The sequence below is a fragment of the Myotis brandtii genome, unplaced genomic scaffold, assembly GCF_000412655.1.
Source record: "Myotis brandtii unplaced genomic scaffold, ASM41265v1 scaffold250, whole genome shotgun sequence".
NCBI lineage: Eukaryota > Metazoa > Chordata > Mammalia > Chiroptera > Vespertilionidae > Myotis > Myotis brandtii.
The window spans coordinates 7,268,489-7,290,335 of record NW_005359478.1 but is presented as its reverse complement, the minus strand read 5'-3'; the positions used below and the strand labels follow the sequence as shown (position 1 = coordinate 7,290,335).

The window sequence follows — 21,847 nt, the reverse complement described above, 5'->3', positions numbered from 1 at the left end:
GTGGGGGGTGGGGGGTGGGAGTGGGCAGGAGAGGCTGGCTGGAGAGCTGACTCCACCATATGGTCGGTGAAGGGTGAGCTCCCAACTCAGATGCTGTCCCTTACACCCTACAACCTGGACGTCTGGCTCAAACTACAATGATCATTTAAAGAATGTCTCCCAAACTCTGCATATATTGCCTTGGTTTTTCTCCTGGCTTCATTAAGGACTGTCTATGTTTGTTTTGAATTTGTTCTTAATTTTAATAACTTGCAAAGCCTGTCTTCTCTTCTCTCCCCTTCCTTACCTATCACAAAAATTTATCCAATCTTTGCATCTTTTTTGTTGTTGTTCATTTTTTCTCTTTTCTAGAGCAAGTTAAGCTGGGTTAAGAATGGGTGGGTGATAAGAGCATCATATCACCAAAGCATCATACACCAAGGATAGTCTCAAGGTATATTGAAACTGTTTCTCTCTATGCAGATCCTAAACCACCTGAAGCCAATGACTATGACTCTAAATTCTGACTGTCCCTAAGCAAGTGAATTCTCCATTGACCCACAACCTGCTGGCAGTCAACTGGTACAAAATAAAAAGTCCTTTCTTCCAAACCATTGAAATCTGACTGCCAGTCACACTCCTACCCTTTCCTCATCATACCACATCTCGCTGCCTCCTTTCTCTATCTCATATTATGGTTATGTCTTAATGGGTGATTTCAAGGTTAAATTGCTCTGCAGAGTACCAAAAGCTCTCTAGAGAAAAAATGGAAAACACAATTTTTTATTGAGAAGAGAGCATCATGCTCATAATAATGGTAGCTTAATGGAGTGCTCTGTGCCTATCATTCTGCTAGCAGCTTTAAAACTATTTCCAGTCAGTCATCAGAATAACAAAATGACATAAAGTCTTCTGTCCTAATTATTTTAAAAATGTGAGAACAAGCTTAAAGAGGTTAGTTCCTTTTGTTTGTTGATTTTTACCTAAAATTACACATCTATTAGACAGTGGAGCCAAAATTTCATTCCAGATCTGTCTCCCAAGCCATGCTCTTACCTCCAAGTCACCTTGAAATCCTGGAAAGGGAGATGTGGTAGCTTGTAGAAATTTGGACAATTCCATCAAGGTTAGAATCATGACATAATGCCCACACCAGGAACTGAGGGAAGGAAATCAGCTCTTTCTCTCCAGCCTTCTTGTAAGAGGACTGGGGGGTCAGACCATGAACCACAGATAAGTGGCTGCCCCCATCTTGCCTGCATACTGTGGACAAGGCTCAACTGTGGCATCTCATCTTGAAGGTCAAAGAAGAGGGAGAAGAATGGAACAGGCATTCCTACCTACTGCCCATCTGGAGAGAAACTGACACCCAGGTAATGGGAACAACACTGGCTCTTAGACACCTGCACTTCTGTAAAGCCTTGCTTCACCTGGCTTGCTGGAGTCATTTTTCCTTTCACCTGATCGACAAGTACCTGCCCTTCCTTGATGGGGCCAGGGAGAGGAACATGAAGACCCTTTCTCCCCAGGAATTCGGTCCTGATAACCACGGGTTCCCACTCACCTGCATGGGCCTGAGGTACTGCCCACTGCTGGCCTGAAGGGCAAACCCCCTTTGGCAGGTGATAGCGCACTTCATGTGACCTGGCCCCCCAGAGGTACAGTTCACCACATCCGTGTGCTCCAGCAGCAGTGGCACACAGCTGCTCTGCTCCCCACAGGGCCGATGGACACAGCTGGGGTGACAGAAAGAGAAGCATCTTAGACCAGCAAGATATTTTCTTGCTCTCGGTGCTGTTGGCAGTGATGCTAAATATTAGCCAAAATGATTACAGTGAATTTCATCATCATCAATTTGCCTTATTTTTCCTTGAGTTGTATTAGTGTTCAGTGACTTTTTTTAAGAAGGTGGAAAATAAAATGTCTTGGCTATGCACATACTGTCTTGAAATAATTGAGAATTGATTTTAAAAGCACTGGTCCAAAAGAGATAAATTTGATTTGAATGTGCTAAAGTTGCTGCTTGTGATCCTATGCCCATGGGACTGAAGTTATATGGCAGTGACATTCTCACTTCTTTTACCTATGCTTTTCAGGTATAGGATGAATGGATTGGAGTTGTGTGATGTAAAGAAAGCCTTTAAGCCCTGGTTATTCCCTGCAATGCTGTGGTACACCTCAGACACTCCATGAAGCCCCAACAGAGGGAGAACTAAATGAGTTTGGGGAAGGGGTTATTAATTGTCAGCAGGCATTTCCCCAACCCAACCCTAATAATTGCACAGGTAGTACAGGAAATACATCTTTGCCTCTGAGTCTCTATTCAACCTCTCAGGATAAGGTATCTGAAACCTGACTGTCCATGGGACCAGATCGGAACACCTCATTAGTGATGCTAAAGAACTCCAAGTTCCATAGATGCTACATGCCCTGATGTCCACAAAACGTATTTCTTCAATGTGTTAAGTGGAAAGTACTGGAAAACAGAGTCATTAATGGTTGTGGTTCATGTCAGCTTTCTGCCAAGAAATTAATGTGAAATAGCACGTGCTATTTTTCAACAACTCCATCCAATTATGCCATGTCATCATTGAGGACAAATCGGTGCTGAGATACGACACAAAACAAACCCTGTGAATGAGCTTCCTTCCACCAGGATGGGGTTCCATTAACTATGGTTGCTATAACTACCAGTGGGTAAAGTCTGTCCAGCATTGGCAGACGGGAGGAAGAGTGAGACAGGGGAGCACAGACCAGGGGGAAAGTGACATGAAATAAAACCAAGACCAAAAAAATAAAAACCACCAAACCCAGACCTGTTTATGAAGTGAGAAATGGTTTTAGGGCAGCTGCTGCAGATTCTTTCACTAGTTTATATTTCCATGTGCTTCCTTTTTAAGGAATTTGTTTTATGAGGACGGTGTTTGTCAGGTCGTTAGCTTCTGATGGCATCTGGTACCAATTGTAGACTTTTCTCCCTCACACCTCAACCCCAAAGCCCTTCTGTATTTCTCTTCCACTACAAACACCGCTCTTCTGAGCGAAGATGTGTTCTCCGTTTTCCTACCACCCGCGCATGCTCCTCTCCACCTAATGCTACATAAACTCCAATATCATAAAGATAATGCAACTAGTAAAAAATAGTCTTTAAAACTTCTCAAAAGCATTCTTCTTAGGGTCTTTGGACACGTGTTAATGACAGGGACAACCATGAAACCTTACAATGCCCCAGAGAGGGGGGAAGTTTGGTATTTATCTTGGTCTGACATGCAAGAAAACTAAAGCTGTTTGGAGACTGGCTGGAGGCCACACAGCGAGTCGGAGGAAAATCCTTGGGCTGGAGCTCAGAGCCCTCACTCTGGGGCCAGCCTAGACCACGAGGCCATCTCCCTGGGGTGAGGCTGCTTCCCTGTTGCTTTCTTCTCAATTCAAAAGCTAGCAGCACAGGCCAGGTGAGCCAAGGAGCTCCTCAGTAGGGCCGCCAGGGGGAAAGTATAGAATATTTAACAGTACACCTCCCTTTTGAGCAGTTTTCTCTTAAATGAGAGCAAATGGAATTGGCCACATTTGCCCAGCAGCCGTGGACTGCAGGGTGTCCTGCTCAGTGTGTTTCCTCCTTTGGCAATAGAGCCTCAACCTTCCACCCACTTTTTCCAGATCTTTCCTCACACCTCATCACAACGTGTTCTTAGGTAAGCACATGATGAACCCAGTCAGATGTGATTCACAGGTATTTCCATTTTAACAGGAGACAAAGTTTTAAGCCAAAGGAATGAGTTTCTCATGATGGAATTGTGAGTCAGGAGGGCCTTAGAAATCACACTCCTCTGTAGACGGCCACCTACCGTGATCCTAGCTTTGCTTTTGGCCTCTCCACTTCTCTGGATAAGCTTCTACTCTCTCTTCTGTCCTCACTCCCCGAAGTCATTATATGTGAGGGTTTAAAAAATGCTTTCAACTGAAGAATCCCTGTTTCAAATGTATTTAACCCTAGGCTGTTCTGCTCTTGAACATCAGCTGCTTGTGGTCATCCAGGCCTAAACTCAGCACTGTCCTGCTATGATGATCTGTGGTTTTCCTTTGTTGGTTGGGTCTGTGAGTGACACCTGTCCTTGGGAAGCCTTTGGTGGCACAGTTCCATGAAGGGGTGACCTTTGTATGCCATGAGGCAGGCTCTGTCAACCATAGTTTTACATTTTACTCAGGAAATGTTAAAAAATATATAGATGCCCAGACTTTGTCCCCTGGAGGTTTTCATTCTATAGGCCTGGGGTGGGATCCTGGCATCCATGAGTTTTTTCTTTTAGACTTTTGATGCTCACCAGGAGTGAAATGCAGCACCAGAAAGGCCTGAATATGTGTAACCCGAAAGATGTCAATAAATCTATAGGCCAAGACTATAAAATGACAGGGCTGATTCCAGGAGAAACTGGCCCCACTGCTCAACCATTATGCTCTCATGTATTGAGCACAAAATACCACATAGAGGCCACCAGATAGATCAAAAGCAGAAGACATTCCCCTGCTCTGAAGAAACTTTCAATACAGCAGGAGAGAGAAAATAATTAAACTATGTGTTACTGATTATACATTCATGGCCATTCCAGAGAACGTTTTATCTTGGATAGGATTTGACATCAATGAATGGATAGGATTGGGGAAAGCCTGAGAGATAATACCCTGAAATGTTACCTCTGATGCTGTACAGACAGAACACAGGGCAAGGCAGCACTCTCAAAACCTAGGCAAAATCACCATTTCCTCTTTACCACTGAGAACTGATGGGTTTTTGTGGGTTTGTTTGTTTGTTTGTTTGTTTGTTTTTACTGAAGAAAATTCAATATGTGTGGGTCTCTTAAATTTTGGCTAACGAACTTGGAGAATTTATACTGAAGGAAGTCAACATCTAATTTAAAGATAGACTAAAAGCATGTTCCTAAAGTTCTCCCCTGCCGTCCAGGGGTGGGTGAGGAACAGGGTGAGGCACCAGAAAGCAGGTAATATTCTCTGCAGAAGGAGTGGACAGACCCACTAACAAACTTCTGTCTTGAGCTGTCCCCCAGGACATGCCAAACCAGGCAAGTTTTTTCAGTTTTCCATCCCCTGAGGCCACTAGAGAGAAGTTGGCATAGCTTTCAGCCAAGGCCCACATTTGGGAAGCTGGGTAATTCCTATGAATGGTCAAAGTGCTGGCTGTTCTGTCCACATCTTCACAGCTTTGGCCCAAGGTTCTCCTTAGGAGCTGTGCCACCCTTGAAGTTCAGGAGGCTATGACAATATTCCAGAGTAAATCATAATCAAGCTACATTTCTCCCAGGTGAGGATTGATGGGAGATTATGAACTAAAGAGCCCATTTCTTAAATATAACTGCTGGGGGCGGGGGGAGTAATGTTCAGCAATGATCTTAAAGGAACCATACCATGTTTAAACTTAAATGGACCTTAAAGGCAAGTCAACCCAAATTCCTCTTTTTAAAGATAAAGAAACTGAGAGCAAAAGAAATGATGAGCTATTCTAGATCTTTTTACTGCACTGAGACTACAATATAATAACAAACAAGCATTTAATTAAACTTCGGCTCAGAATCAGGATGACATCAGCTTATGAAATTTTTCTAGTCAATATCCCGCCCTCCCTCAGGCAGCCAGAGAAAGCTGACCACAATTTGATGTCTGGACTCCAGGCTAGCTTAGGAGAAACCAGCTGGCATCTGCACCACACTTTTTAAGGAAGAGCATGGTATGATGCAGAAAGCAGCAAACCTATGTGAGCTGAGGTCAGGTCTTGGCTTGTTGGTGCTTATCTCTATGACCTTGGGTAAATCTCTTAACTACTCTGGCCCTCTGTCTGCAAATTTGTAAAATGACAGGGTTGAACTAGGTTCTCTTGAAGGTCCCTTCCAGCTCTAGCATGGTATTTAATTTCATAGATGAGGTGATGGTGGTATTGGGGTGGGAGTACAGAAAACCATGAGTGGGCAGGATGTGGTGGAGAACCCAAGAGGGAGTTTCGCACGATCTTTCTTGCCCAGTGTAAGTTTCTACTCAATGTCCCTACTTTTCAGTTGTTTAGTTGAACACAAGATTGCAATTCCTTTATCCAAAAAGTGCCACCATTGACCAAAGAGCTGTGCCAGTAGTTTCGGTAGAAACAGCCCTTTTAAAGTTAAATAGTAAAAGAGGATCAGATGTCTCTCCATTCCCCCACTGTGTTTTACTGATTCTTATTGAAATAAGAGGGTGTGGGCTAAGAAGGAATGTATGCTCTGGATTTGGCAGCAGATGGTGGACAGAATGTGGAGTGGACTGGAAGAGACCAAGTCCTCATTAATCTTCTCACCCCCAACAGCAAAACCAAATAATAATGATAGCATCCATCCTTAGAGAGCTTTGCTGCTTCTCCAAACCAGTGCAAAAGGAGATGGCCTCTGCTCTGGTTTCCCATTCTGCCTCCTCCTTACTCTGGCCCTTCTTTGTGTAGGACAGGGACTATCGGCCTCCTTGGGTAGTACAATGCTGGTACTTTGAGGAGTCTCACTCAAGGATCGTACCAACTGGGAAGGGAAAATTAATTCAAGTTCTTTGAAGATTCTCATCTGAGAGCAACAGAAGACTCTCAGTAGGAGCTCTCAGTCTTCCCTCATGACTGAGAAATGATGAATTTATTGCACAAAGCAGACTTCTCTTTTCATTCCTGTATCCCAGGAAAAGTGGAGGTTTCTCCTGCCTCTGTTGAAGTCTCTGCCCCAAAGTTGGCACCTCAAAATATCCCTGTTGGGAGATGACCGTCTCTTTCTAGAATGTGACCTGTTTTTAAGTTCAGGGCTGGACTCTGGTAGCCACAGTACTGAGTAATTTGCTTTGCTCATTTCTAATTCTGGGCCCAGTTTTTACCATGCTTGGTTGTAACACTAGCAGTTCCATCCAGATGCCCCCTGTCCTTCTAAAGAGAAACAGATTTATATCACCTAGCCAAAAGCACTCCCTTTCAAAAGCCCTGTGTCACCAAGTTTCAGAACCCATGATGTTAATGTAGATTATAAAATATGTGGAATACCAAAGGAAGAGTCAAAACAATCGCTGGCTAACCCCCAGGGAATGTGCTTCCTAGCATGCACCAGGGAACAGAATCACCCATAAGAAACAATAGCAACGACTTTATATACACACTTTTTTTCTGCAGTATGCAAGGGCAGCAACCCTTTCCACATAGGGCATTTTCTAATGAGGAGTGATCACTGCAGCCCCCACTTGACTGCACTGAGGACTCCCCACTACCTGTTATTCATCCCTGGGTACCAATTAAACACTTCCCCAGCCACATTTGTCGGCCAAGCCTGGGGAATTGTGAAAGGTGGAGTTAAGTGAGGGAACAACACAGTCCTGTGAATAAAGTTGAATGGCAGGAGCTTCTATTTGTGCTGTTGCTAGAACAGTACCTATGGGACAGAAAGAAGGGGTAGTTGGCTTCTCATCAACTATGTGTAAGTTGAGGGCTTGATGATTTGCAAGCCAGCACCTTGAAGGAGCTCCAAATTTACCTATAAAAGTAGAATCTAAAACACATGCAGGGCCCCTTTGGGACTCTCCCTTTCCGCCTTGGCTTCCTTTCCCCATAAAGTTTTTGGACTCCCCAACAGAAGCTCCCCGTGTTCCCATCATCTTGTAATCCCAGAATTTGTCAGTCCTCAACTGACATCAGATTTGGAAGATTACTCCCTTCTGTCCTTTTGCTCTTCCTGGCACTCCAAGCCTTGCAACATCAATGGCTCACTTGCTTATGGAGAAATGAAGGCCCAGGGAAGGGGAAGGACAATCCTAAAAGCATGTGGTGAAACTAGATGGTGTAGCCAAAAGCAAGAGGTAGGGGTCTGGGCACTGGGCTTGCTGCCACCCCATCACCACACTTCCTCTGCTCCATGGTTATGGCTACACAGAACCAGACAAGGCCTGAGCCGTTCCAAACAGAACTTATGGTCAAACCTGTCAACAGTGTCTGTCTCCTTGGCAGGCTGGCAAAATGACAGGACCCTAGAAATGTTGATTTGTTTTTGTCTTCTCTGCTCTCTCCACCAGCTGCCAGGAAGAGAGGCCACAAGTACAGGCTAGACCAGAGCAAAACTGGAAAGCAGATGGCATTTTAAACTCATCTCTGTCCAGCATCACTTTCTCTGCTTCTGTTCCCCTAAACTGCCCAATGCCCACACAAGGTTGCATTCCAGCAGGGCCCTGGTTTGCTTTTGAATTGTCAAGGTCTACAAGAGAATACCCCTGGTATAAATAGTTGATAATGACTTAGAACATTTCTATTTCTATCAAAAAATTATTTGCAATTTTAAAGAGGCCTGCGCAGATTGTCCAGACTTGAAGAAAAAACCCTTGTAATTTATGAAACTGAGATAAGGCATTGTAAAGTCACTGTTTCAAAGTCATTGTATTAAAACCAGCCAATTCCTTAGAGGGAGACACCAACACCAAGTCTCCCTAAACTGTCTGTGCCCGTTCCTAGCTTTCCACTCAAAAGCTGTCACTCAACTGGTTCTTAGAATGTATCCCACTAGGAGCCATCTCAGACAAGATAACATTTTAATAAAGGTCATTTCTATAATAGTCTAGTCATAGTCCAGTAATTGCCTAAATGAGATCATGTCCATGACCTTTTCTTTGTTCCTCTAATACCCCATGAGAGCAAATAGTTGAAAAGACTCAAACAGCTCACTCACTGTGCCTCCCCAGACCCATCATCCACCAGGCCATCCATCATGGGCCAGGACACTCCAAATCCTCTTCAGTGAATTCTCCTCCTTCCCCACTATTGTATGGACAAGTCATTCTGGGAAAAGGAAGTTGGGCAAGAAACCTACGGAACAACTGAGCAGCTATAATTCTTTCCTTGCTTAAGAAACAAAAACCGGTTCAACGTTAATTTGCTAAACTGCTTTGGGAAAGAAGATAATCAAATGAGTAGAAATGCAATACATATTTAATTTCTACAGTGGCTTTCCCAGCAGCAAGAGAGAACACTTCCCATCATCCTAGAGCACTCAAAGGAAATCCTCTCCTAAAAATAAAAGGTGAGGAACCAGCGAATGAGCAAATGTTTTAACATGTAGTCCCTAGCAAAAGGAAGGAAGGAGCCCTTTACTTTGTGGGGCTATCAAGAGGGAGGTCATCTGAATGTTCTACATGGGACAAGTCAGGGAGGAGATGCCTGGCAGGGCATAGCAGCCTGATCCAGGCAAAGGAGGAAGGGAAAGTGCTGGCATTTCAACTCTGAGCTCCCAATAACTGAAGCACAATAGGAACTGGTAAAGCAGCAGCAATGAGGGTTCCAGGGAATAATGAAGCATGAAGCAAAATGACGGATAATAGAGATGGAATGATCCTGTTACCAAGACCAGGCTCACACACTGATTACAGCAGGGAAGGAATGCCAAGGCACTGAGCTGTGTTCTGGCCACAGGCCTCTGGACTAGGGATCAGAGGCCTTACAATCCAGCCCCAGCCTTATCCCTGAGCTACAGCATAAGCAAGAAGGGAAATTTTTATACCTGAGTCCCAACATCTCCCAAGTGGCAAAGTCTACAAGAGAATACTTCCTCCCCCAAATTCTCTGGAATTCCTAAAGTCACAGAAAGGAAGTTCTATGGGAAAGTTGCTTTCCTTTCTACCACACTCTTCCACCCCCAACCAAAATCTATAGTGCCTTTCCCAGCAGCAAGCTCCTGTGCTTTCTCTATGTACAATGGAAGGTGACCCAGAAATCCTCTGTACTTGATTTAGGGATACAGAGGCTCTGTCTTCTCTGTCATCAGATCCACCTTTTCGAGAAAAGCTTTCTCAGGCTAAAGACATCTTTTGTGGCACAGCACAAGGGTTCCATGAAAGAGGGCTCTGAAGAGGCAAGGCAGGTGGGGTAAGTCAGCCTCAGACGACATTAACCCTGCATGTTACACTAGTTCATACATTGCAAACGGAAAATTATTAAGTTCTTGGTGATCACCAATTGTTGTTGTTTTCCTAAGTATTATTTATTTATTGCAGTCCTTGCTTCAGGAAACAGAACTTGAAGAACAAAGGCTGCACAGAGAAAGCAACAGTGCCTAAACTAATGTACATGCATGGAAACTTACAGCTGATCCCTGAGCATCCAACCCAAACCAGATCTACATTATGCTTTGAAAACTCAGTTTTTAAATTACAGATCCTGTTCTTTACACCAGCAGAGAAAAACAACATAGCAGGTATGTTAATAATGTCTATGTGCATTTTTATGTTACATATACAAGCGTCAGAAGCTGAACACCAATATTATTGTTATTATGATGTCCACAATAATAGCTTAATAGTAAGGGTTTTTAATGTATAAGGTAAATCTGTTTAAAAGTTGTTGCCTTGAATATAGAATCATACAAGAGCACACTGTGTGTGTTTGTTATTTTTTCTTGACTCAGAGTCAACTGTTCCCTAGGTTTCTAGCCCAACTTCCTTTTCCCAGAATGATTTGTCCATTAACTATGGGGGAAGGAGGAGAATCCACTAGAGATTTTGATTACCCTGGTGGGTGATGGATGGCCTGGTGGATGACAGGCCTGCTTGGGGAAGCACAGTTTGTGTGTCCATGCTTAGGTTGCTTTAAGTAAATAGGAAAAGATTTATACAGGAAAAAGAAAGGAAAGAAAGAGGAGAAAATCTGGGGATGATACTACTCTTTCCAAAAACATTTATTTTTTACTTAAAAAAATAATTTTATAATGGCACTACCATTTAAAAAGTTAAATCATTTTTAAAATTTAGTTATAAAAAAGGACATTAACCTTTTCTAAAAGAATGCCTTACATAAAATGAAACACACACAAACACACACACACTCATTTACACACTAGACCAAAATTACTAAAACAATTAACTCTCAATTATCCAACATTATGAAAATAATCATGATGCAGATCATTTGAAAAATAACCACAAATTTTTTTTTAGGTTTTATATAATTTTATAATCTTCTAGGAAACAAACTGATATTACTAAATTAAAATTACATGAATGAATACTATAGTAATTCCAGTTGAGCCACAAAGAACAGAGCTCTGAAGGTGGCTCAGGCTTAGGAATAAGGGGGAAATTAACTTGGGAATAAAATATGGGTAAGGATCACTCACAAAACAAAGGTGGTATATCTAAAGAGTGGAGAACTGAGAGGACATTCTCTGATAGAAGGTGGCTTAGACAATCTGACCAACCAAGAACTGGGGAAAGTCTATGAGAAGACCTTACTCTGGAAATTACTGTTCTTCCTTCATGCTTTTGTCCTGCATTCAAATTCCTCACATGCCCATTGTGGCCCAGGCTGTGTGGCGAGTTAAAATTCCGTTAGTATAGTATGTGCCTCTGTCAGGTTAGGAGACACACAATTAGATGCTTACAACTCCAAGGTCTATGCACACTTTCAACTAGTCCAAGCTAACATAATGAGCTGAACATGACTGTTGCCTCCTAGAATCCACACCGTATCATTTCCTCAACTGTATGGGGAGGACCTGTGACTGGCTTCTAAGCACCTGAATATGTCAAATAAGACAATGTCCTTCTGATTATTTTGCCTAGACTGAAAGTTATCCTTGTTGAGAGATCCTCTCTCTTGATGGTTTTGAGGAAACACGCGGCCATGTGAGAGCTGGCCAAGGGAGATGGCTGTGTGACAAGGAACTGAGCACAGCCTCAGTGCCACCCCCAGCAGGAAACTGAGGCCCTCAGCCTTTCAGAACCAAGAACTAAAAACCCTGTGACTTTCCCCACTCAAGCCTTCAGATGAGAACCCAGTCCTGGCTGACATCTCACTGTAACCTTACACAGGATCCAGTTAAGGCTGGTCTAAAAATCTTGACCTCAGGAACTGCGAGTGTAAATGTGTGTTGGTTTAAGCTGACGAGTATGTAGTAGCAATAGACAACTAATACACACATAAACCAGGCTTTCAAAATTGTAGGTCCCCTTTCTGGCTTACCTGCACTTGTAGTAATCTCCAAGAGAGTGAAATATTTTTTCTCTGATTTTCTCTTATGAGAAGCAAAATTATTTCTTGTCTGAGCTAGGACCCAAATGGAGCTGGGTTAAAAATTCTATTTTTCTAATGACCCCAAGTCCCCTGGATTCTGCCCATAAAACTTCTCTAATCTAGAAATTCATTTCCTGAACTTTCCCCAAAGTCCCAAGTATGTTTTCAATTCCACCCTTTTCACCTACTTCATCAAAGATCACTAGCGTACCTGCATTACTTGGAGCCCACATCTACATTTCTTGGTTTCAGGGTTTCCTCAAAATAAATATGCCATTTACATAAACACATTTAAACTAGAGGTGCTCTTTATTTATCCCAAGGTCAGTTAAACCCTTGTTACCCCAATCCAAATACAGTGTGAGGGAGGGTGGCAGTGTTTCTTGGACAGCAGTAGACATGAGTATATTTCTGAAACAGTCTTCCATTCATATAATGAAAACTTTCTTTAATAAAAACAAATTACTTGAATTCTAGTCTTAGTTGTGCTAATCTCAAATAAGGTGAATTTGTGCACTTGAGTCTCAGTTTCCTCAATTGAAAAATGATTCCTGGCAACTGTAGGCACTTAGTAAACATTTTAAATGATGCATAGTCTATCTCTTTCTACACACACACACACACACACACACCATATAGAATGGTTTTACAAATCCATTTACTTTAAACTTTTCAGAAGCCTTTCTTTTTCTTAAAGTGAAATACAGCTATGTACATACAATGTGTGCACACACACACACACACACACACACACACACTCATTGTATTAGAACTAAATAATTGCATGAATCAATTATCCACAATGATAAAAAAGGATCAAAGCATGACTATATAAAGTGAGTGAGAAAGCATGAGAGTAAGAATGAGAGAGAGAAGAAAGAACTCAGTTTTCCATGTAGATATTCATTTAAAAAGATTAATATCACACTCAATTTTAAGTTAGAATACTTGGCTTTGATAAGCTATAGTTTAAGGTAAACCTCAGAACCCACTAAGTTTTATATTTATGAGTATCTATTACTTGTTTTCCATCTCAATCAGAATGTGTATTTACACTGAATAAGCTAATGAGGTATTTATACTTTATGTTTGCCTTGGACTTCAAGTAAGGTCAAAACATAAAAATTAAAAAAAAAAGAAAATGTGCATTTCCAGTGAGGTCATTCTACTTAGGCATTATATTGAAAAGTTGTCTTATTATTAAAGTTAGAACTTTTTAAAAAATCTTATCTGAAATATAAAAAGTAGAGAGAAAGGGGTTTCTTGACCTTTTCTGCCAGTTACCAACTTATTGCCTCTCAGTTCCAAATCCATCCTTCGTTGCCCAGAGATGGGCCATGCAAATGTTGCTTTTTCACCAGTTAATATCACATCATGTTTTCCAGGAGACATATCGTAACTGGAGAGACACTGCAGAAGAAAGGGCATCTCTTCTTGATTCCTATATGTTTTCCTCTCCTTGCTTCTGCCGCACTTGATGTCCAACAGAGCTTCAGTCCTTCACTCTTGGTGCTCGCCTCTTAACAAGTTTCAATGACATCTTACACTCCCATCAAGTCCCACCAGCACCCTAGCTGACTTTCCAGCAGGTCTCAAATGTACGCCAGGGAATGGCTCCTCAGAAAGTTTCATGTGCCCCAAAGGCAAGCTGTCCAGCAAGCAGCTTCCTCATGAGCTCTGATCAGCAGCACCCCACTGGGGGGTGTCATTCTCACCAGCCACAGCCTATGAAACTTCAGAGAACTTCCCTGCCACCCGAGGTGCCACCACCCACTCTCTCCATAGAGATCCTCCCACAGCCTCTTTGTTCCTTCCTTTGATACTCTTCCCTTGTCCCTAAAAGTAAGAGTTGCTTTATCTGCCGCTCTTCTATGAATTAGAGTTCTCCATACCCCTTAGTAGTTCATCCTCTGTTACTAGTTAATGGTTATTTATATTAAACTTTCCCTATTGTAGCTACTGTGCCCTGACTGGACCCAGACTGACTCAGAATAGAACCAGAAGTGATACTGGGAGACAGATTCACAAAGACAGGATCTGGGGACCAATTGGTTCTGACAATGCTCAGCTCCTTGCCAGTGGGAAATGGGATGCTAGCAATCCCTCAAGTGCAGCGGGATCATAACTACTGAGCTTTCACCTTTGGCTGATTATGACAAAGATCCAACTGGGAACACCAAGCAGCTGCTGGCCTTGACTGTAAGTGTTGCGCACACCACTGCCAAACACATCACAGCAGCAAAGGGGAAGACAGCACACCAAAACCACGAAGAGATGCTCCATCCTCCTGCCGTCTCTCCAGAACCCTCTACTGACAAAACTTAACATCATGCCAGCTGGCAAAGGGTCACTTCTGTTCTGGTGTTACAGAGGATGGCACCCAGACACAGCTTGAGGGCTGAGAAGCAACACATTCAAGGATCCCTGGCACATCTTGTAAAGGGGGGATGGTAAAAGGTAATGATGGGGTATTAGAACGTACTACAAATTCCACATCTCATTCTCAGTTAATCTCACATGAATACTATGAAATAATTTCTCCCTGGTTGCCGCTTACATACCAATACTACAAAAAAAAAATAAGAAGAAAACTCTTATCAATAGCAAAAACTAAGACTGACAGGTGGAATCTGTGAGGATTTCCTCCTGATTTTAAAATGTATGGAAGCTGAATTGAGAAACATCATTGGAAGCCCAAGCATGGATTTTTTTTTCTGAAGAAAAAGCAAATAAGGAATGGGGCCACACTCAAAGAAGAGAGGGAAATGGGAAGTTCTTTCTTCATTCCTTGGCCCAGGTAAAGACCAGAAAACTGGACACTGACCTTCAAGGGTCACAGATCTGCTCTGCATCCATCAGTCCTCATCAGTACTGCCCTCTCTTTACTATTTCAAAACTTCAGGTCAGGGAATATAGCAATTTTGGTCAGGTGGAATGGAAGAAGGGAGCAGGGAGAATTGGCAAATGCCATTGGACCCTGAGACATAAATGTCCCAAAGAGAAAAATGCTAGAGTCCTAAAGAATACCAGAGGCTTGAGGTCATGAGATAAATTTTCAGAATAAGATCTTGGAGCAGTTTTATACAGTGAAATCCTACTGTCATTGTAAAAAATTCCATGAAGCAATGTGCCCTGGGCTCACTGGCAGTCAAGAAAAGGAAAGGTTAAAAATAAAAGAAAGGCAAATATTTATCAAACAAATGGAAATCAGGGATGGAAATTTTAATCCCAGATGAAGTAGAATACAAAGACAAAAGCATTTCAAGGGGCAAAAGGATTGGCAAGAGGTTTGATCCTAATAAAGACGAAACAGTCATGGACAGTTATATACCTAATTATTCCACATCAAAGTATAAAAAGCCAGTACTGCTTAAAATACAAGGAAAACGTGAAAGAAGCACACTTGTTTGGAAGGTTACAGTACAATTCCAACCTTTTCTAGAGCAGGTAGAAAGAAAAATCAATAGGAGGGAAAGTGCAAATACTGAAAAGAGATGCATAGTCAGAAGTTTCAACCACTGTCATGAGACCACACCCTGGGAAAGGAGATAATGTTCTTCAGAAGAGTCAACACAGGATCTGGTGGATACACCATTAGTTAGGGTCAGAGAAGTTACAATCAATGTTTCCACTGGGTTCATGTGACTGGAAGAACAATTCTGTCATAGCAGATACCACATGCCCATCAGTGATTCTCTACTATTAGTGAATTCTTCTGGACTTGACCTTGTGAATTTCCAAAGTAGATAATCAGAGTTCTGATTAGCTACACGCAAATGCACTCAAAGGCAAATTAACCTATTAGTGTGTGGGTTATATTTCGAACACACTCTCCCACTGCATTGATCAAAAAGATGATTCCCACTTTCCAAAGTCATCAACACAGTCCTGGATTGGTTGGGGATCTACCTGATACTCTAACTCAGTGGTTCTCAACCTTCTGGCCCTTTAAAACAGTTCCTCATGTTGTGACCCCCAACCATAAAATTATTTTCGTTGCTACTTCAAAACTGTAATTTTGCTACTTTTATGAATCGTAATGTAAATATCTGATATGCAGGATGGTCTTAGGCGACCCCTGTGAAAGGGTCGTTCGACCGCCAAAGGGGTCGCGACCCACAGGTTGAGAACCGCTGCTCTAACTCATGGGAAGTTATGGCATATCATGTAGGTCCTTTCCCTAAAGTGGCTAGAGCTGGAAACAGCTAGAAAGTAAGAATGACTTGAGATCTTATTGAGCACTTATGGCCAAAACCTGGAGCACTAAACTTGGTTTTCATTAAAAGGGTTCATTATCAGTACGCTAAGCCCAAAGGGTCATAAACTGTGTAGCTGTCAAAGCAGAATGGGAAACAAGATGAAGATAGAGTTCAAAGCCAATGGGTCCAAGCCAAGGATTGTGAATGTCACTGGAGAGCCAGACATGGGTTTACTGGCCTCCACTGAGGCTCTGTGGGCCAGTCAGGCTGGTATCAAGATGCATGTGGTAGGACAGACAGGCCATTGGTCATTACTTGTTAAAAGCAAAATGGCTAACACATCTACTGCCAGGCCTCTGTCAACTCTCCCTTGCCCATTTTAGTATTAATGGAATTCAGGTCGTAAGGGGTAAGAAGGAGGAAGCCAGGAATCCCTCTCACTGTGCCCAGAATTTGAGGGTTTCATATTATGGTCTATCTACATCTACAATTGTGATTGATACAAAGATGCAGAAAGACTTCTTCTAATCTTTCAGAGTATGGAGGGATACCGATTTTAAATCTGTTCCAAAAGCAAATATATGGGATCTATTCAGTTCCCTGTGTATCAAAATTTACTATATTGCACTGATTTGCTGGCGGAGAAGGAAAAGCCAATTTGCATGGTTCCTGTCAGTCAGATGTGGTTTGGAATTGCTTATGCATTCCAGATACACTCTATGTATACTGGAGAGTCGTATCTTGTTTCTGCTGGTTTGCATGCATGCATAGGAAACTTGTTTTTCCCCCAGTGCCAAGTGAAAATAGGTGAAGAACTAGCAGCAGTGCAGCAATAATCTCTGGTAATCAACTTCTTTATCAAAACGTCATAGCTGCAATAGTGAGAATCCCCATCTCTTGAGTCTACTGAGGCTGTGACTTCTACTTTTCTGGCTTGCTTGTTCAGTTCTCTTCCATGGAGCATTGAGAGATAAAGTCTGTAACTGTCACTCAACACAGTTTCTGATCCCTACTATGTGCCAGGCCTTCTGCTAGGTACTGAGAGATACTTAGCAGAATCCCCACTGCAGGCTGCTCAGAGTTTAGTGGGAACAAACAGCAAGTAAATAGTTACCACCCAGTGTGATAGATGCTTTTGTAGAGTGTGGGTTGTGTCCGAGACCCTCTGGAGGCAGGGAGGGAGTCTGCCAAAACTCCACCAAAGAAGGTGAATCCTGATTGTGAAGCATGAGTTGAAGTGGACAGGGACTGGAAGGCATTCAAGAAAGTAGGAACACTATGTGCAAAGACATGAAGCTCATCAAGAACACATGTTTCAAGGACCTGAAAAGATTCTGTATGACTTGAGGCCAGAGGTAGAGCCAGTGGAGAAAATAATTTGAAAACACATGAGAAAGAGGCAATAATTCTAGTAAGCAATGTTATTTTAATAGTCTACATTCTTGTGTTAATATGTGATGATGTTTGTTCACTAAGAAGACTTAGGAGTTGCAGATAACTAGCTAATGTTCCAGTGTGCATTACCCTGACTTACTGTTTCTCTCTCCCCAGCACTTGCAATAATACCTGGCACAGAGTTCGCACTTAACAAATGTAAGCCACCACTATTACTGCATGGGGTAGATAGCCTCTAAGGTGGCCCCTAATGATCCATGCCCTGATGCAAATCTCTCCCCTTGAGCATGAGCTGGACTTATTGACACATTACTAAGGAATAAATAATACCAGACATAACGGTATTCACTTCCAACATGATATTATAAAAGGACTGTGGCATACTTCTGGACAGTTGCATGTACTCAAATGCTCTTGTTCTCTTTGTCACTTGGATCATTAGTTGCCATGTCATAAGGACACTCAGGCAGCTTATGGAGGAGCCCACACAGCAAGGAGCAGAGCAACGCCTTCGTGAGCATGCCCACTGTCAGCACCTGGGTGAGTGAGCTTGGATGCCAATCTCCTGGGGTCTGCCAACAGCCACAGGAGTGAGCTCGGAAGTGAATTCTCCAGCTCCACCCAAGCCTTGGCCAACAGCTGGATGGAAACTTCATAAGAGACTCTGAGCCAGAGGCACCCAGCTGATGTGCATCGATATTCCTGGCCCACACAAATTGTGATAAGCCACTACATTTTGGTATAATTTGCTACAGGACAGAAGATAATTAATATATTATTCTAGTGACATCTACTCTTAGTCCATACTATGGTTGGGTTTCTTGTATACCTAGGTTGGGTATGGTGGTATCAGACTTTCTCCTTGGTGATGGAGCATGGCCTGGAAACCAAGCTTTTGTGACTGTAGTCCCAATTGCCTAGGGGACCACACTCCTTGAGGGACTGAACCTGTTACCTAGTGTCCCACCCAACTGATCAGACCATTCATAGAATGAGTCCAGCCCAACTACAGCAAAGATTACTGTGTTTGGTGTGCTCCCCCATCAGGGCCAATCTGGGCACAGCAACACTACGGATTAGAGTCCCTCCACTACCTTTGGCTAAAGTCCAAGAAAGGTCTATCTATATGATGACAAACACAGATGTCCTCAAAAAGACACATGTAGCTAACATATTCTTGCTTTCCATATGTAACTCTACTTGATTATATCACACGCCTTGGAAACTGTTAGCCTTGTTAAATACACTGTTCAGGTGGGAGCAAGTGAGAAAGCATAGATTGCTTAGGGAACACTGGGTTTTTGGCCACAAATTTTTGGCAGTTTATATAACAAGATTAATTTAAAGGCAGTGGTTTTATACATAAAAAAATATTTTAAGACCTTGTAAAGATGTTAAATATTTACATAAAATATTATGCTCAGTAAAGAAATGAAAAACAAAATATAAAACCCAAATGGGCCTTCTACCAATGGTTCTTTGCTTACTTCTTATGTCTTTTTAGCAGTTCTTAGCCCCTTTTTATAGTTAGTGATTAAGCACCCACTGCATACACAATGCTACGTATGGAACTGATAGCATCTCATCACAGCTACGTGGAAAAGAAAGGAAGAAAGGAAGGAAGAGGACTTTGTACCTCTGTCCCTGATGATTTTGCCCCTCATGCTCTGGGACGCAGTCATTAGGAAGTGAAGGATTCAGGTGGGAGGCTGTCCTGAGAGCCACTGCTGAGATGCCTACGAATGGGGATGAGAAATTCAGCAGCACAGAGGCGGTAAGGTGGGAGAGGACATTCGGGTGAAGGGTCACATTGACAACCAGTGGGTTGTGTTGGCATGACAGTTCATAGATTCCTGGAGAGAAATAAGGACATAAATCATATGTTAAGCCATTCAGGTAGCTCAGCGATTTTTAACCGGTGTATTGCAAGAATTTTTAAACCATGCAATACCTGACTATTTAGTCAGAGGCACTGACCTCTTGTCTCTCAGATTGTCAAATGAAAAAAAATGACAACAGCCAACACAGTAGCCATCCAGTGCGGATGAATCTAAATTATACCTTTTTTTGGGTCATATTGGCAAAAAAAAAGTTGGTTTTTTTTTGGTGTGCCATGAGATGAAAAAGGTTGAAAATCATTAATGTAGCACCATTTTTTTCATATCTAGTATTCATTTTAACCTCTCAATAGCTGTGTAACATGCGCAAGGTCCCAAACAATATCAGAGGCAGATATGGAGCGGACTCCTGGTCTATGGATTGTCCTCTAGTAGCCCTATTGTCAGACTCACCAAGAGAGTGGTTGTTTCCACTGATATCAGTCAGGTGGACGGTCACTGTGGGCCGCAGACGTTTCCCAGATACCAGGCCATCAGACGTCAAGAAAATAAAAATTGTTGTGGCCACTCCTGGTCTACTGAAACACACCTAGGCATAAGCACAGATATGTGTGAGCCATTATCTCCATTGGTCTATCAAAACACATTAAGTAAGAGCTCCCTTCTCCCTTACAAATGAGAAGAATGTGGAGTAGGCACACAAAGATGTCCAAAGTCACAGCAAAAGTTAAATAAAATTAGATGGAAAGAAGATAACTGTCAGCTACTGAGCTTCCCATCTTTTTCTGGGACTTCTGGCCTCAACTGTTTCTTTTTTGCTTCAACCAGTCTTTCTTTAAATGCCTCAGAAACATCATTTAAAGAGACAATAAGGCACCACAGGACCAGCCAATACCTCCTTGTTTCCACAGTGAGAGTGGTGGACAAAGACGGTCACTGAGCTAATGTTTTGCTCTGAACCAGCCCAGCTAATTATTCTTCCCCACCTCCCCATCTTCTCCTAACATTTTTATCAGAACCTCCCAAATGTTTTGCTCTGAACCAGCCCAGCTAATTATTCTTCTCCTAACATTTTTATCAGAACCTTCCTCTTAGTACATGAACTCTGACATGGGGGAGAGGTTATTGCGGAGTCTGTTGTGTGTGATATTAGAAGCTGCCAAACTGTTTATTCTTATGTGGGTCTCCTGGTGCGCCAAGTATGTATGTCCTATCCTTGGCTGGAAAATAAGCCAACACTGAGGCACAGAAAAACCTAGTTATTTATAAAGAATATGCCTCCATGGTTAGGCTGATTAACAATCAAATAGTCTTTCAGAGTGAACTATGGAAGTCTTATCCCTGGAAATCCTTTAATATGAAAGAAAACATCATAGAATTGGGGATGACCCGGAGAGCTGCTTTTTTACACTGAAATCATTTGAGGTGGTAATTTTAATTTCCTATAGCTTAACATTATTCTTTTTTTCCTGATTTTCACAGGGGAGCTTTTATTTTTCTATATAGGACTTTATTTATTTACCCTTTGGATTACATACATATTCCAGATATTTGTTTACTGATTGCAGAATGATTTTAGTCTATAGAAGGACAATTAAATACCCTTTTATATAGCAAATAAAGTAGGGACATACTAGGAAACCATAAGTGGATTTGACTCTCTTTTTCTTCTTTTTTATTATTGAATTTATTGGAGTGACAATGGTTAATAAAATTACATAGATTTCAGTGGTACAACATTATAGTACATCATCTATATATTGTTATGGTATGTTCAACATTGCTCTTAATTTCTGTTGAGAAGGAATTCCCACCTTCCCTGGTGTTATCTGGGAGTTACATTGTTAGAACCTGTGTACATTTCTAGCTTTTTTTCAGGTTCTGAGGGTGATGAAGCCCAGGAAAACTGTCCTTGGAGTAAAAGTGAGGTCCATGTGGAATGGCAGGGACCTCCTCTCAAAAGTAAATCATGTTTTCCATTTTCACGAGAATTCTTCCTTGTCCGCAGACTAAATTTCCCCAAGTCTTGGTGGTGTGTTTATAGTGTTCATTTGCACTGCTGGCTTAATTAGGGGGATTTTATGATTTGCAGTGGTCGATGGAGCACAAGTCTCCCTTCTTCCTCTCCTCCTTTGAGGGAAAGACCAGCAACACTCTCTTTTTACAGTGTCTTTCCCCCCTTTTTCATTTCCCTTCTTTGACGTAATAAATATTCCTTTACAACTTAAGAAATATCCAGACCCATAGATTATGGCTTGCAATATGAGGTCCTTTGTCCCTGGCTGGATGAGGGCTAGACATGAAACACACGGTAAGGTAACCAACAGCCACACTTCTCGCAAAGCCCTCAACTCCAGCAGCAGAGGACATCAAAGTCC

The 21,847-nt window shown here is 42.2% G+C and overlaps 1 protein-coding gene and 1 long non-coding RNA gene across 2 annotated transcripts in view; one reads left to right on the top strand and one right to left on the bottom strand.

Moving 5' to 3' along the window:
• Window positions 1-21,847, bottom strand: part of PAPPA2 (pappalysin 2) — a 220,893-nt gene that overhangs the window by 67,090 nt on the left and 131,956 nt on the right. The window contains exons 12-14 of the mRNA XM_005867693.2: window positions 19,923-20,058; window positions 19,268-19,484; window positions 1,544-1,715 (exon numbers count right to left, since the gene is read on the bottom strand). Coding sequence (XP_005867755.1) covers window positions 1,544-1,715; window positions 19,268-19,484; window positions 19,923-20,058 — 525 coding nt within the window. The remainder of the gene's footprint in view (window positions 1-1,543; window positions 1,716-19,267; window positions 19,485-19,922; window positions 20,059-21,847) is intronic.
• LOC106726339 lies at window positions 8,404-19,631 on the top strand. Its single transcript, XR_001362402.1, has 3 exons — window positions 8,404-8,413; window positions 13,006-13,011; window positions 19,532-19,631. It is a non-coding gene; the product is annotated as an uncharacterized LOC106726339 (long non-coding RNA).